General features: G+C 35.8%; 1 protein-coding gene across 8 annotated transcripts in view; it reads left to right on the top strand.

The window, feature by feature from the left end:
- Positions 1–16,870, top strand: part of pcnx1 (pecanex 1) — an 83,185-nt gene that overhangs the window by 31,978 nt on the left and 34,337 nt on the right. For 4 of the 8 annotated variants that reach the window (XM_087279601.1, XM_087279600.1, XM_087279599.1 and 1 more), the window contains 5 exons: positions 828–2,447; positions 6,172–6,301; positions 13,179–13,372; positions 16,215–16,308; positions 16,400–16,457. In XM_087279601.1, the coding sequence (XP_087135727.1) occupies positions 828–2,447; positions 6,172–6,301; positions 13,179–13,372; positions 16,215–16,308; positions 16,400–16,457 (2,096 nt within the window). The remainder of the gene's footprint in view (positions 1–827; positions 2,448–6,171; positions 6,302–13,178; positions 13,373–16,214; positions 16,309–16,399; positions 16,458–16,870) is intronic. The other 4 variants (XM_087279605.1, XM_087279604.1, XM_087279603.1 and 1 more) reach the window with 1 other exon arrangement.

The following is a 16,870-nucleotide window of genomic DNA, read 5'->3' as shown; positions in this document are numbered from 1 at the left end:
CTAACTCTGGCTTATTTACAGTTTTACTGTTGATTAATGAGCATTGTCCCTGTTAAATAAAATAAATTCAAATTTAAACAGCTTTAAAGGCAATTTTCTACATATTTAGAAATGTTTTCTCGAAAATTGAAAACCTCTAAACCAGTAAATAAAAAGGTTTTTGATGGGATAACAGTCATAATCATATCCTATGATTGCATAACAGTTCTGCATAGTAAACTAGCTTTCCGCTCCCCATCAGTTCATGTGGAAAATTTAAACATCTGTGTTTATCCATAACCAGGCTCTGCACAATATTTAGTGATTTTAAACAGTATTGCTCCTCTATGACTCAAACTGCACATCTCATGTTTGAATTAATGTGCAGAGCTATAGAATCAGGCATTGCAATTCTTCAGTGAAAGTCATGTTTAACAAGGAGTTAACAAGGAGGTAACAAGGAGGATTTCAGGTCTGAAACTTACAGAATATTCTCTTTCAAGTAAAACTTGATTTTTCAGTCCATGACCCCTTTAATAAGTGAGTTTTTCAAGAGTCCATCTTTCAAACTAATGATTGTCATTTTTGCTTGATGTTCACATAAGGTTTTAGACAGGTTTTAGAGGCTTCTTTAATCTGCTTTTGATTCAACAATATATTCCACGAGCAAATATGAATGAATTTAACAGTCCCACTCCTTTTCATGCATTACATTAAGCTTTAGTGAAGAAACTAAATACTAATAACATGCACCAATAAATCATTCACCAGCACATTATCATCTGTTAAGAAACTAACAAAGTTATTGTCATTTTCACACACTCTGCTATGTCTCTTTCACTCTTTAGATTTGATGTCGGACCCAAAGATGTTCTGCCTTGTCTCCAATGACTCTTTTGCCTCCATGCAGCCATCAACCTCATTGGCACAGGACCTTTATGGCTCCACCCCCCACCCTTTCAGTCAGTCCTTGTCCTCCTGTGACACAGAAATTACTGCCCATCTTTCAACTCACTCACAGTCTTTCCGAAAAGAGTCGTCTCGACCAAGAGGATTGCCTCGAACCTCAAGTTCTGCGGGATCTGCTTTTCCGGATCCTTCTCTGCCTGAGTTCAGCCTGTACCCTCCACCTCGGAGGGGAGGACTTGATCCTGTCTGCGAAATGGATTCGTCTAGATCACAGAGGGCGACGGAGAGCTCTGAGCAGGCCGACTCGGGAACTCCCAGCACTTCAGGAACTGAATGTACCAGATATCACCTGAAGGAGCACCGCAGGTTATCAAGGTCTGTGTCCCGAGAGACAGGGGAAGGAGAGTGTGCTGGGGAAGGGGGATCTGGGCTGTACCGTTCTGAGGGTGTTCAGGGGGGTTGTGAAAGGACAGGTGGACACAGTGCCGAAAGTTTGCGTAGTTTAAGCACACGCAGTAGTGGCTCCACTGAGAGCTATTGCAGTGGGACAGACCGGGATACCAACAGTACCCTGAGCAGCTTGCATAGCGAACAGACCAGCTCCACACATGTGGAGAGTCTGCTGTCTCTCTCCGGGGACGAGAAGGTGAATGCGGGACATGCAGATGCACGTAACTCTAATGTGGCCTCGGGGGAGGCTAATAAAAACCCCCATGCCAATGAACTTGCCATCAAATTGCCCACCGACGATCCTCCCAAATCCCTGAACTCTGAGAGTCAACAGGGAGAGGGAACTGTGGAGGCGACATCAAGGACTAGTGCAGATGTCTCTGCTGGCCACCAACACCAGGAGACCGAACCAGATAAAGTGCGACCTAAAACGGTCAACCTTGTTCACCGGGCTGCCTCCTCGTCTGCTGCCACCCGTAGTGGCCGGCGGCGAAATGGTAAGCAGCGCGCGAGCAGCTTTGATGCCAGCAGGCATCGGGAATACATCTGCGGACGTGGCATGGCAAAGCCTCGCTCTGCAGTTTTCATGAAAGGAGAGGAAGACTCCAGTGATCAGAGTGAACTCAGTTGTGCCTCCAGCCTTCACTCCACCCACCAGCTCAGCACAGACTCATCATCCAGCACACCACACTCCTGCCCCTCTCCAGAGGAGCGTCGCCGCCCCTCGCTGCGGGCCAAAATGCATGGCATGCCAACCAGCGGTCAGAAGGTTAAAGAAAAGGAACGGCAGAAAGACAAGGAGAAGGGCAAGCGCAGAGCTTCACGACGCACTCCAAGTACAGGCAGTGCCAAAACTCACGCCCGGGTCCTGAGCCTGGACAGCAGCACTACTGCTTGCCTTAATGACCCCCATCATTTGGGGGCACCAGCAAGTTCCAGACCTCTTACCACCTCCAAGTCGGACCTAGAGGCAAAAGAAGGGGAGGTTTTGGATGCGGCATCCCTGTTGGGAAGAGCTTCTCAGCTTGAATCAGTGACCCGGTCTAGAAACAGTCTGCCCTGCCCCATCTCCCTTAGTCACACACAAGACGCAATGGCAGGATCACGAGGTGAGATGCACTTACACAATTTATTAAAGCCATGAGATCATGGAAGGCTTAGTTCATCTAAAATCAAGTCCAGTTACTAATCCTTGTCTCATTCCAAACAGCAGACGTTGGTCATGTTGTTCAAGCTGCTTTTTTCCAAACATTGAATAAGAATGGTGACCTGGTGCTGTTCTAGGTTCAAAAGTAAGAAATAACTAAGCAAATTGTCAATTCCACAAACTTGCATTTAAAACTCATCATAGCCCCATAAGCTTTCCTTTGCATTAATAAGTAGGATTAAATAAAATTAGGGTAGTAGGGTTCAATGAAATTAAATGATTGGAGAATATTTATGGACAAATTGTTGACAATAAGATAACAATATGATTAGCAGGTTGCATTTGGAATGTAAATAGAATTAATTTCCATTTCTTGCCTATATCAAGTAATCACTGTTATATTAGCATAGAAATTTAAAAAACGTCCATTTTCCGCTTACATGAGCTCTGTTAAGCTTGTTTTTTTAACAGCACTTATTTGCCATTTTGTTCACGTGCTCAATAGAAATGACTGATTGACCGTGAAGGTCATCGGTTCACTGAACTCACTGCTGTTTACTGAGTCTAACCACAGATACAGCAACACTATTACGTAGAACTGGGCGATTTGGCCTAAAATCAAAGTCTCGATTAATTAAACATTTTACCGATTACAATTAATGAACGGTTATTTTATTTATTTATTTTTTTTTTTGCCCTCACCGCCCACACTCGTCAGTGCTACCAAGCTGACCAATCTCAGAGCTTACGATATGAGTTACATTTTTTAAGAGTTCAGCGTTGGCGTCAGTCACAGCGAGGGGTATGCGACCATGTGAAGCTGCACCAGACCATACGCTGTGCTCGACGCAGAACTGTAAGAGCGGGGTTGCGTGACTCCACAAGTGGTAGGGAAAGTAATTGAAAAAATTGACCTGGCAAAATTTTGTTATAGGTTCTGAATGTCCATTTTGATTACTTTTCGATTAATCGACCAACCCTACTGGAGTGTTTTAAAGCTGTGATGTCAGCTTATAAGCAAACCAGCTGATCGGCGTGACTTTCAAACATACCCTGACAAGATTGACAAAAATAATGCGTAGATTAATTATGTTTTTTACTGACCGGGACACTGATTGCACCAAATTAGAATATGCTCATATTTAAATAAATTAAGCAAATGGATTTTTGAGGAAATGGTGACTTATATTTTGTCTGTTCCTCACACAATGCTGCTTGTGTTGAGGGTTTCCATTGATCTTCATTTGCTTTCAGTTTAAAGCAAAACGCAATGTGAACATTCAGGTTTGGATTGAAATAAGGGCAAGTAAAATAGATTGAATGGCCATTTTTGAATGAACTATTCCTTTAACTAGTGATTTCATCTGGGATCAGTCTGAAGTGCCTCGACATCTGAGGTCTGCAGCAGGTCGTAGCTCAGATGGAGGTTTTTCAGCAGATTCAAGCATTGCCCAGAAGCTAGTAGATGTTAATGCAGTTTGTTTTGCCAGTGCAGCTGTGACCCACAAACCCCTGCAGAATTACCGAAGTGCTGCTCTGACAGCCTGTTGAGTCTATATCTGGGAGATCTGCGGGGTTTATTTTCTCCTCTGATCCACAGCATTCATTGTGTCGTTGTGCAGCATTTGCTTGTGTGAGAGTGAATTGCGCTGAATGTTGATTCAGTGATTGGATGCGGACTGAGGGATTTAAAAACATTATTTTAGCGGAATCATCTGTGGAAGTCCATTGAGGATAAATTTGAGCTCTGTGTTTCTGGTGTCTGTTGTTCATTTGTAGTATCCAACAACAGCAGCAGTAACTGGATTAAGTTTGATGGAGGGTTTGTCTCATGTTCTTGGTCATGCGTCTGTCGTTGTCTCCTGTAGGCATTTTACTCACAAATTAGCTGGTCTGAACATAGAAGAAGCATTGTTTTAGAGAAAACCATTCTGCCTTGGGTTACAGCCCTTCTCGTCTGCCATAATATTGTTTATACAGTTTTATTGTAGTAATAAAGTTTTACTTTTGGTGATTAGTCATCAGATGGGGTCAAAGTTCATCTGCTGTGGGTGTGCTGTATTTAAAATCTATGTTTATATTCACTCGCAAACACTGTTTATACTGCTAAAAAGGCAATGTTATTATTTTGATAGGTTTGACTGCAGGTTTAGTTATTTTGTATATTTATTAAACAGTTTTGAAATTTATTTCCTCATTTTAAACATTTTTCTTCAGAAGTTACCCCTTTTTTAATACACCATTTTCTGTGGAAAACGGAAACATATATAAAAATTAATATAGTTATATAATATTTAATTATATAATCCAATATAAAATATAATCATCTAAAAAAAAAATTGTGCTTATATATTATTGTTGATGAAACTGGAATTCGATACCAATCGAAACTGAAATTTTAAAAACGTCTGTTTCCCGCTAACATTTGAGCGATGTTGAGCACGTCCTCAAACAGCGCTGATTTGTCATTTGTGTTCACGTACTTAACAGAAATGACCGTGATTGGCCGTAAAGGTCATCAAATCACCGATCTTACTGCTGTTTACTGAGTATAATTACAGATACAGGGATACTGGGGCATTTCAAAGCTGCAAAGATCAGCTTGTCTGTTTGTAAGTTTAACATACAAGTGATCCACTGATGAATCGACTGATCTTCACGGCTTTAAAACACTATCAAGCTGTATTAGTCGTCACACTCAGTAAACAGCAATGAGTGCAGTGAACTGATGACCTTCACAGCCAGTTAGTCATCATTATGTTTTAGTCCACAGAAATTGATGTGTATGTATGGAAATACTGTTTCCGAGTCCAAGCTGCTACTCATTTCAATTGAGAACATTTTCATTCATCACTTTTTAGTAATATCACACATTAAAGTGAATTGTATTTAAAATCATGTTATACACAACAGTCTCTGGACATGCTGCATATATATATTTACAAGAGGTGTATTGGATCACTGTTGATACGGATTACAATTCACGGTTCGGAACGCACGTGACCTGCAGATTAATTGTATTTTTCAATAGTTTACAGAAAAACCGTTGTTAAACAATAACTTGACTAATTACCCTAACCTGCCTAGTTAACCTAATTAACCTAGTTAAGCCTTTAAATGCCACTTCAAGCTGTATAGAAGTGTCTTGAAAAGTATCTAGTAATATATTATTTACTGTCATCGTGGCAAAGATGAAATAAATCAGTTAATAAAAATCAGTTATTAAAACCATTATGTTTAGAAATGTTTTGAAAAAAATTCTTCTCTCCGTTAAACAGAAACTGGGGAAAAATAAACAGGGGGGCTAATAATTCACACTTCAACTGTATATTGTTATTGTGATTTTCGAAAGTTTTACAGCGCTTTGTAAACATTTATTGTTACCATTTGTTAAGCCTCTACGGAGAGCACTTGGACTCGGTAGCCGTTTTGCGTGGCGTCACACTTAACAAGCAGATATCTACTGTTACTAAATATTTCAGACATTTGACATTTATCTGATAAATGTTTGTGGCAATAAATGTGACCTGGGCAGGCTTTGTGCTCATTACATTTTTGTACGATTGTTGTATTTGATGGGTTTATGCGAGTGTAGTTTACGCTTGCATGTTGCACATTCAATAAAGGCTCTCTTTTGGTGGCTCTTATACTGATGGACCCCTCCTGCTTCTCTCTTCTTACGGCAGCCCCAGGGAACGACGACACAGTCACGTTTCGCCGCGAGCGTAGTACGTTTCGTCGGCAAGCAGTGCGTCGACGGCACAACGCAGGAAGCAACTCCACACCCCCTGCTTCTCTCATCGGATCCCCTCTCAGGTACGACTCGCCCGAGCAGTGAACATCAGCTTTGACCCTTTATGGTTCTCATCGGCACGTTTCACATCCTTCCTCTCTTACTTGCACACTTTTAACCATCATTCACACGCTGTTCTGGGGCATCGCACGACGTTTATTCATGCTCACTACCCTCTTCTTACTTATGTACAAATCTTTTTTTACTCATCCTTTTCTGCTGGTTCAGGAATCCCTCATTCTTGCATGCTAATTGTGTCTTATTTTGTTCTTGCATGCATTTCCCACATATTTATTTTAATTTTTTATTTATCCCACGTCTACTTTCAATAATTTTATCCTGTTCTGATGAACTGTCACACACTTACACATGCTACTCTGGAGGCTCTTCTACTGTATCCTGGAGAGTTACAGTCACCGTGTCCTTCTTTCACACATGCTAAATCTGTCCATAACCCCCCAGACACAGCTATCCTTGCCATCACAGACGGAGAGAGAGTCAGTCTGAGTGCTTTTGTCTCATCGTCAGGCCTGAGGCTCATCTGTCTCTCTTGAAGGATCACGATGCTTTTTCAGTTAACCAACTTTCGGTTTCCGCAGTCAAGTGCTCGGAAACCACTCACAGGCTTTGTACACACAGGCGGCAAAAAAAATCCAATTAATTTGGCAAATCAGACTTAATTTGTGCTTAGAGCAAAAAGCGTGTTGTTTTTAGATTATGAACCACTTCCGTACACAACTGTTTCAAAGGGTTTTGTTAAATGATATATGTATCTAACAAATACAAAACAAAAGTGTTTTATAGTTTGGAAAAGAAAAAGGATTTCAGATGGTTCTGTTTAGTACTTTCTATGAAAAGAATCTTGAAAAAATGCTTCACATTTTTCACAAAAAATAATAAGTAAAAAAAAATCTGTTAATTTTGTGTTTTCCGTCTATTTACAGTTGTGTATTTCATAATGAGTCCTTGTTCTCTGCTCTGTCAACTTTTGATGTTGAAAATTGAACTCTACAGTTTAACATAGTAACTTTATTGACATTTTAGTAGCTTGAAAAAATGTAATGTATAAGAAATATTATTGGAGCTGTTGCCACACAGCAAGAAGGTCGGTGGTTTGAGCCTCGGCTGGGTCAGTTGGCATTTCTGTGTGGGGTTTGCATGTTCTCCCTGTGTTGGCGTGGGTTTTCCTCCCAGTGCTCCGGTTTCCCCCACAGTCCAAAGACATGCGCTATAGGTGAAATTGTCCGTAGTGTTTGTGTGTAAATGAGAGTGTGTGGGTGTTTCCTAGTGATGGGTTGCAGCTGGAAGGGCATCTGCTGTGTAAAACATATGCTTGCTAAGTTGGCGATTCATTCCGCTGTTGCAACCGCTGATAAATAAAGGGACTAAGCCAAAAATAAAATAAATGAATGTATAAGAAAAAAAAACATATAGAGGAGGGGTGTCAAACTCAATTCCTGGAGGGCCAAAGCCCTGCACAGTTTAGTTCCAACCCTGCTCCAACACACTTACCTTTAGGTTTCAAACAAGCCTGAAGGACTCAATTAGTTTGATCAGGTGTGTTTAATTAGGGTTGAAACTAAACTGTGCAGAGCTATGGCCCTTTTGGAACTGATATAGAGTATTAAGTCTGTAAAATAATGGAAAATGCTCTTTTCAGCTTAATACAATGTTTTTGCAGCGTAACATACAACACCAACCCAGACAATACATCACTTTAAACTATTAAAATGTTCATGAAAGTCACTTTTTCCAACTCTTTAAGGTTTAAAGTTGTCAGAAGAATAATGCGATTCAAAAGCATAAATAATCAAAGCTAAAAACATGCATCACAAAATACAGAAAACTGTTAATTTACAGATATGTTTGACAGTGTAGCATATTTAGTTTAATTATTAAAATGTTTATTGAGCACAGAACTAGTTATGTCATCAGAAGAGTAAATTACAAATGTAAAGCCTTTGTTTTATGTTGTCATAATTACATTATTACTATTTACTATATTTTATATGAAGTAAATGTCTTGGAGAGCATTGGATATTTATTCAGAACAAATATGTTAAGTAAAAGAAAATTGTGGAATAACCCTGATTTTTCAATCTAAACAAATGAAAACATTTGTTATCCTGACCAATTGTTATTTATTCTGGAAAAGCTTAAAATGACAATATTTTTTTAATTAGAAATTTGATGAAATGTTAGACTTTTTACTCAACCATACCAAAAAAACACAGTAAATTCTATATGTATACAGTGCTCAGCATAATTGAGTACACCCCATTTTGAAAATGAATATTTTTATCCGTTTCTCAGTGAATATAGGCAATGTATTTTTGTGGATTTAAACAAAACAGATTTAATAAACAGATATACTTATGAAAATTATTTTTAGTCACCAAACATATTTAGAAATTGAAAGGTAACACAATTCAGTTCAAGCACAGTTTTGCAAAAAAAATTTTAAATTAAAACCTACAAAATTTCAACTATATTTTTCAATTTTTCTTTTTTCAATTTTTTCAAATTTTTTAATTTAATTTTATTATTATTTTTTTTGCTTCTCTTGATTTCTTTCCTCATTTTAAAATTTGTATTTAATATTTTTCTATAAAATATACAATTGGCTGTGCTAGTTTTTTAGTAATCACTTTTTACGATGTACTTAATTAGGCTTGGGGGGGTAACATGGTATACTGTGGGATCTAAAAATAGCAACAATATAGTTTCAATACTGTTATACCTGTCTATATAGGAGACAAGGATTACATAATAAATATAATTTATTTAATGCCTAAAAATGCGTATGTGTGATGGGGAGAAGATGGAGAAAGATGATGAGTCGCACACCAAGAGATCTGGTCTCGACAAAGAACAAAGTTTGGGTTTCGACCAAATGAAAAGGAAGAGGTAATTCTCAAATTGTGCAACAAAAAGGTGACCGTGAGAGATGGAAATACCTCAGACACCATATTCAGTTTCTGAATAGTTTGGGCACAAGCCAACAGTTTGGTGACGCTGTCTGAGCCTTACATCATATTTTTTTTATTATGCATACCGAGGTAAAATAGGGAGGAGGTTTGACTGTATCAAAATTTGAATAGCGCCCAAACTCCATTCATACACTGTGAAAAGCGATTAGTTACTTTAAACTGAGTAAACCTCTTGCCTTGAAAGTGTCAAGTTGATTCTGAAACCTGGAGCTTTTAAGTTGATCATTTTAAAGCAATGAGGGTTTTACTCACATTTTTAAAGAAAAAAAGTCAACTTGTCATTTTAAAGCAACAGGATTACTCACAGTAAAGTCATCTAATTCCTTTACAGTGTTGTCTTGCTGTGTCTGAAAGCCCACATGTATCGCCACAAGATTAGATGTTAAATGAACAAACAACGGTGCTCTTCAGACACACATGCCTCCAGTGCTTGTGATTCACTGATGAGTTCAGCGTTTTTGGTATTTTCCATCATCTCTTTCCAGAATGACATTCACCAACTCCCTTAGGTCATTGGTTTTGCTGATGCGCACGTCATTACTGTACCAGCCAATGTAAGAATGTGCAAATAGACATATTTTTAAAGATCAACATGGCAAGTGGTTAATCCGTCTGCTAATCAACAACAAATGGATCTGATTTTGTCGCTTGGAAAATATAGATCAGAATTGGGTTTTTTGTGCTGTCTGGACAAAACCAAATACTTCTCCTCACTTTCTGTTTCTACTTTAACATGTTCTGTTTAAACACACACACACACACCTCAAAATTTCTTCTGCTTTTTCTGGCGGTGGAATCGTAATACTTATCCTCTCCTCTCCTCTCCTCTTCCCGTTCAGCAGTCTTCTCGTTTTACACTTCCTGTCAGCTCTCATAACACCTCCAGAAGCGCCGATCTCCGTCTATCACAACCATCTGCCTGTTTTTCACTCTAAAGTTTGACCTTGCACTTCCTTCCAGCATCTTGTTCTGTTTTCGTCTACCTTATCTTTTGTGTACACAAACACACATTTACTCTCACTGTAGGGATGGGGACATATTTATGAATATTAAAATGACCTTTCGGACTATTTCACTAATCAAAATCCAGTGACAACTTTGTTTCATTTTGGGAAATTAATGTAAGTAAATGCTATGACGCAGTCATTGTTATTTTGGTATTATTAATATACTGGTGAAGTATTTTATGCAATTTTATTTGTGTTCTTTATACAGCTTTACACATAATAATTTAAATATGATCTGAATTTATTAATAGTTGAAGGTATTTACCAGAGATGCTCAAACTGAGTCCAAAGTTGGCCCATGGTAACCTTTGATTTGGCCCACCATGCCATCTGAGAATAGTTTAGAGCAGTGGTTCTCAAACTGTGGTACTTGTACCACTTGTGGTACGCAGAGGATATATTTAAATTATGCTATATATATTTTAAAAATTATCAAAAATGATATCTATATATATATATTGATATGATATATGATTTATTTATATATCAGTGTGTTCACATACAGCCTATATTTATGAAGTCCAAGCAAAATCCCCAGGTTTTGATGAATTGGCTACTAAATGTTAATACTTTACATTTAAGTACAGCAGTTTTTTTTTTTTTTTACTTTTTAAGAACAGTAATCTACCATGTTTTACTCTTAAAAGCACATTTTAATTTTAAATATTGACGTTTATTTATTTATTTATTTTTTTTTACCTATAAGCACAGTACAGTGTTAATGTTCAGACTATTTATAATGTTTAAAGTGGCTGACAATAATAAATATTCTAAATAATAGAAATTAATCTGCCACATTTTTGAACTGTGCAGAGTTGTAGCTGCTTTACCGTGCCTACTACGCTATTGTATTTCAATACTGCTCATTATGGTGGTACTTGGAGAGACGATTTTTTTCTGAGGTGGTATTTGATGAAAAAGGTTTGAGAACCGCTGGTTTAGAGATTGCCATTACACATTTAATGTAATCTTATGTTTGTTTGTTTTATTGTTAAGCTACAAAAAAAGAAAAGATCTGAAATGAAATTTAGTTTATAATGTACACATGATGGATAGAGGACAATGCAGAGACTTTGGTGAGCAAATCAAGGCAAAGGCAGAATCTGCTTGACTAGTGTATTCAGCATTGAACTCCACTGTGTTGTAAAAGTGATTTTCTGACTATTCCACTGTGTTATGAAAAATGTTTATGTTTTTATTACAATAAGTTCTAATGAAAAAAGTAATACTATATTAGTTAATGTGATTTAAAGTAATGTTTTCTATTTATGTTTTAATATTATGAAATGAATTCGGAAATTACCCATGGCAGCTTTAATGTTAAATAGTTTGGTATTTATCATTGGCCTGTCAATGATATTTGGTTTTTGGCCCTTCATACGAAGTTTGGGCACCTCTGGTATATATTATGAAGTACTTAAAGTAGAACATTTGTTTTTAGAAACTACTGATAACATTTCATCTAATTGCAAAATGCCATTTAGAGCAAGCATTATTTCTTTATTTGTTACAATATTATGGTATTCAGATTAAATATGATCTGGATTCATTAATAGTTGAAGGTATGAATAGAACATTTGTTTTAACTACTGATAACATTTCATCTAATTGCAAAATTACATTTAGAGCAAGCATTATTTATTTCTTTATTTGTTTCATTGTTTACAATGAAAAAGGGTGCCATTGTTTCAGACATGTTTATATAGATTTTTCAGACAACACAATATCAGTTCAACTCTGATTTTCAATTACAACAAATGACAAATTTACTCAAGCTGTACACTATTATAGTATTCAAATTTGGCATTTTATGTTTCAGTAATTTATATATAAAAGTTTTAGATAATACATAATATTTTTATATATAATATTTTATGCACTCTATTTTTTTTTCAGTTTTAGAATTTTAGTACTTTCAGTAAATTTCAGTAAGGCAACAATTTTATTTTTATAGCGCTTTAGTGCTATTTTAACACTTTTAATGACTTAGAATTTAAATTAAGCTATTAGATAAAATACTGATATTAATTAAAAAATCTAAAAAAACATATTTTTCTTTTACATTTTGAAAAATATATAATCTCAAATAAAAAAATAGTGTATTGACCTTATTCTTATTGTACGAGCGGGTGCAGGGTTAAGTCTAGATAGGATACACGGCTGGCCAGAAGTGCGATATTTACATCAATATAGCAGCATTTTTATGACTCTATAACAATAATTAATATTTTACAGTTCTGTGACAGTTGGGTTTATAGTTAGGGTGGAGGTAGATGTTAAAAAATACAATTTATTGGGTAATTTAATAGGTAAAATAAATAATACTTGGTACAGCTATTGTTTTTTCGTTAAAGTGACAGGTTTAGAGTTGGGGTTAATAAAATACAATTAATAATTAATAATTAATAATTAATTAATAAGAAATTTTATAAATAATATAAATCATTTTCGTTAACTTGCTTTGTTTATCAAATAAGTGGATCTAATTAGATTTGCATTGTAAACATGAAATAAAAGTTTTTATTTCATATATTGAAAGTAAGTTTTTAGTTATGATACTCGCAAAATAATTCGACAAAAATCCGCAGATTTTTATTTTTTATTTTTTTACAAAATTCTGCGCAGAAATATCAAAAAATGTCTGCAGATTCTGTCTGGGGCTAGTTTTAACTTCTTTTTAGCTTTAGCTTCACATTCATTTTAATATTTTAGTAATTTCGTTCACAGTGATATAACTCATTACTCATAAGACATAACATACCTTTTCGCAGAAAGAACATGAAGATGTCACTGTGATTTTGTACTCACTACTCGCCTCTGTGTAAAATCCTAAAGTGCTCAAAATAATCCCCATCCCTATGAGGGCTACTCATTTGGAATCATGCATTTTTCTGCTCGTCCAGTCTGCAGGAGGCTCTGAGTCAGGTCTCTCAAGCTTCAGGGTCACAGGTCAGAGGTCAGCCGTCCCGCACGCCGTCTCAGGTGACGGTGTTGAGCACTAGCGCCTCCCTGCTGGTCAGGAATGGAAGTGCGCAGCTGGAAGGCTGTCCGGATAAAGCGTCGACTGTTGGAGTCGCCAGCCTGCAGGATGAGTTCGGTAGGCACCATATAACCCTGCCTGCTGCCTGTCTGTCACTTCATCCAGTCATCCGTCACGCCTGCCCGTGTTTATTTGCATGCTGTTTTTCTCACACTTACATGCTATGCGACAGGCCAAGTATCTGCATGCTTCGCATCACATCTGTTTCTTATCACATCCATTTGCACGCTATTTTTCTGGAATCAATAGTCAGTCAATTGTGCATTTGTAGATTTCAGCAGGGTGTATTGGTTGTGGGAGTTCATTTGTTTACTTCAGATCAATTTATAGATTTTTTTTGTTTTGTTTCTTGCATGTCTGTGTTGTTTTATTTTCATTAATATTAATTTGTTTGTGATTATGCAGTCTGTGGATGAATGTTTGTGTGGCGTGGTCTTTTGTTTTTTGGTCAGAGTTGCATTTTCTTGGTCATCTAGAGGTTATTGATGCAGCACTCAATGCTGTGGTTAAGCTTGTTTCCGGTCAGGGATCATGCTTTCTTATTTCTCCCCAGGATCAATAGTGCACGAGTCAGGGTCAGAAATTGGCCTCCAGGAAAATTGACTTCCAGGGATATTTTTTACCTTCATAAGAGCAGTTTTTACAATTACTCTATTCATTTTATTAGTGTATTCTTGTTAATCAGATACTGTACGTCTGATACATTATTGAGTGAACTTATAACAATAGCAACAAACTGTTTAAAATAGTGTCTAAATTATACTTTTAAAAATGAATTTGAAGTCAGAATTATAAAAAAAAATTTTTTGCATATATTGCCAACTTTTGTTTAACGGAGATAAACTTTTCAACATAATTCTAAACATAGTAGTTTTAATAACTTATCTCTAATAATTGAATTTGTTAATCTTTGCCATGATTACAGCACATAATATTTTACTAGATATTTCTCAAAATACTAGTATTCAGCTTAAAGTGCGATTTAAAGGCTTAACTGGGCTAATTAGGCAAGTTTTTGTAATAAGCCAAGTCATTGTATCAGCTTAAGTGTGACGTCACTTTCGGATCCAAGTGCTATATCAAACTGTGTATATTTATATTTATAGTCCATAAAGATTTTACTTATTTTTCAAAGTATTAAAAAAATACTAATAAAACTAGTGAAAATTAATGTTTTTTATTATAATTGTTCAAGTTCACTGAAGCAGTACTATATATAATATAGTACTAATATATATTTATTGTTATTTTTATTTATTTATTTATTTTTATTTATTTTATTTTATTTTTTAAGAGTATTTTTAATGTATATATCCATGCCTAATATGCAAGGACCAGGAAGATATATATATATATATATATATATATATATATATATATATATATATATATGTATATATATATATATATATATATATGTGTGATATGACTAAAGTGATCATAAACAAATATTTTTTCAATTCAAATGAGTGACAGCTTGGACCCTGAAACAGTATTCCATACGTCACAACTTAACAAGCAGATAACAGTGGTTTGTTCTGTAGACAATCTAAAAAATATTGCTTAAGGGTACTAATATTATTAACCTTAAAATACTTAAAAAAAATATTAAAAACTGCTTTTATTCTGGGCAAAATAAAACAAAACAAAACTTTCTCCAGAAGAAAAAGTATCATTGGAAATACTGTGAGAAATTCATTGCTCTATTAAAAACCATTTGGGAAATATTTAAAAAAGAAAAAACGTATACAGGAATGCTAATGATTTTGACTTCAACTGAATTATTGTCAATTATTGCTTTTGATGTAGTAATAAGGATTATTATTATTTATTAATAACATAAATATGGCACGTCATAATCTAACAAACTTGTATATTAACAAGTTAATCTTTTTTTTTTTTTTGAGTAGACAAACATAACAAATTTACAGTATAGTTTTAATCAGCTTTAATCCCGCTCATAGTAAATAAATCACATTTGTTGAGGAATGATATATTAGTATTTGTTTATACCTGAAGATGTTTGTTGAACTCATGTACTTGTGCATGTTTTGCATATACTGTATTTTTTGTACCTGTATTATCAAAAATCTAAATAATAATAACAATCATGTTTTTATTCCAGCTTGCTGTTAACATGATAACAATTAATTGTTGTTCCAAGCTGTCAAGTTAATTCCTAATTTCCTCTAGAATTCTCGAAATCATATGAACAATTTATTTTATGTAATGCTAATATTTTCAGTGATAGCTAATTGAAATGTCTTACTCCTACTAGTTTAAAGAGCATTTTAAGAGAGAAAGCTATTTTAATTGCTATTTTTCTGCCATCACATGTACACGGAACAGTGAACACTACTAAAAATTCTAACATTACTATATAAAAGCTTTAAATTGAATCAATGATTTGACTTTAATAAATTGTATTTATAAAGGATGGATTAATGAATCAAAGCACTGATTTGATCAAATAAATGCAGCTTCACTTGGAGCATCTTACCAATGTATAATATTGTATTACCATATTTTCCCTATTCATATGGAAAGGAATATTGTAACTGTATTACTATCTTTAAAATTAGCTTTGGCGAAAATAGGAGAATTACTAAATATAATATGCAAAAAAAAAATGTTTTTGAGGGGCAAAATAAAGCTTTTGGAGCTATTGTGCAACAAATAATAAACAGGGAATTTTTAAATATTAGTGCAGCTTTTCTGATGGAACTGATCTAATTTTGTGGCATCAAGAGTGCTGGATTGAGGTGTTATTGTTCTGAAATCATTACTTCAGAGCACTACTAAAGGCACCGGTGTCCTGTCTGTGGTAAGGGTCTTTAGTGGCGCACTGTGTGATGTCTGTTATGTGACCTCTGATCTCCGCTGTGTTTGTGTGACCCAGGGAAACTGACCCCGCCTCTCTATGAGGTCGGAGGATGTGACATGTCCCTGGTGAACTTTGAACCTGCAACTAGACGAGCCTCCAACAACCTCTGGTGAGTTACAGCATTTGTAATGTGCACAACCACCCAGAATCCTTTGTTAAATCTCCTGGAAACTGACAAGAGTCTCTGTGTCTCTCTGTAGGGAAACAGACTCTCACCTCTCCAGTTCTACCTCAGTTCGCTTTTACCCTCATGACCTGGTGAGTGTCACTAAACAAACACACACACACACACACACACAAACACACTTTTAATACTGAGTTGTACTATTTAATATGAGTTTTTTATTTAAAAAGAAGATTCAGTGATTTCAAATTTTGTTTCTACTACAGTTTTGTACTGAAATATAAATAGTAGTAAAGAGCAAAAATGTTCACTGACACCCACATTAAATAGAAAGTTCAACCAGAAATGAAAATTTACTCACCCTTTACTTGTCATTCACTCATTCAATTTCTTTTCGGCTTAGTCCCCTTATTAATCTGGGGTCACAGATGTTCCCCCTGCGTTTGTGTGGGTTTCCTCCGGGTGCTCCAGTTTCCCCCAAAGTCCAAAGACATGTGGTACAGGTGAATTGGGTAGGCTAAATTGTCCATAGTGTATGAATGTGTGT

The sequence above is a fragment of the Danio rerio genome, chromosome 13, assembly GCF_052040795.2.
Source record: "Danio rerio strain M-AB ecotype USA chromosome 13, GRCz13ab, whole genome shotgun sequence".
Taxonomy (NCBI): domain Eukaryota; kingdom Metazoa; phylum Chordata; class Actinopteri; order Cypriniformes; family Danionidae; genus Danio; species Danio rerio.
This window is presented reverse-complemented; position numbering and strand designations above follow the sequence as displayed.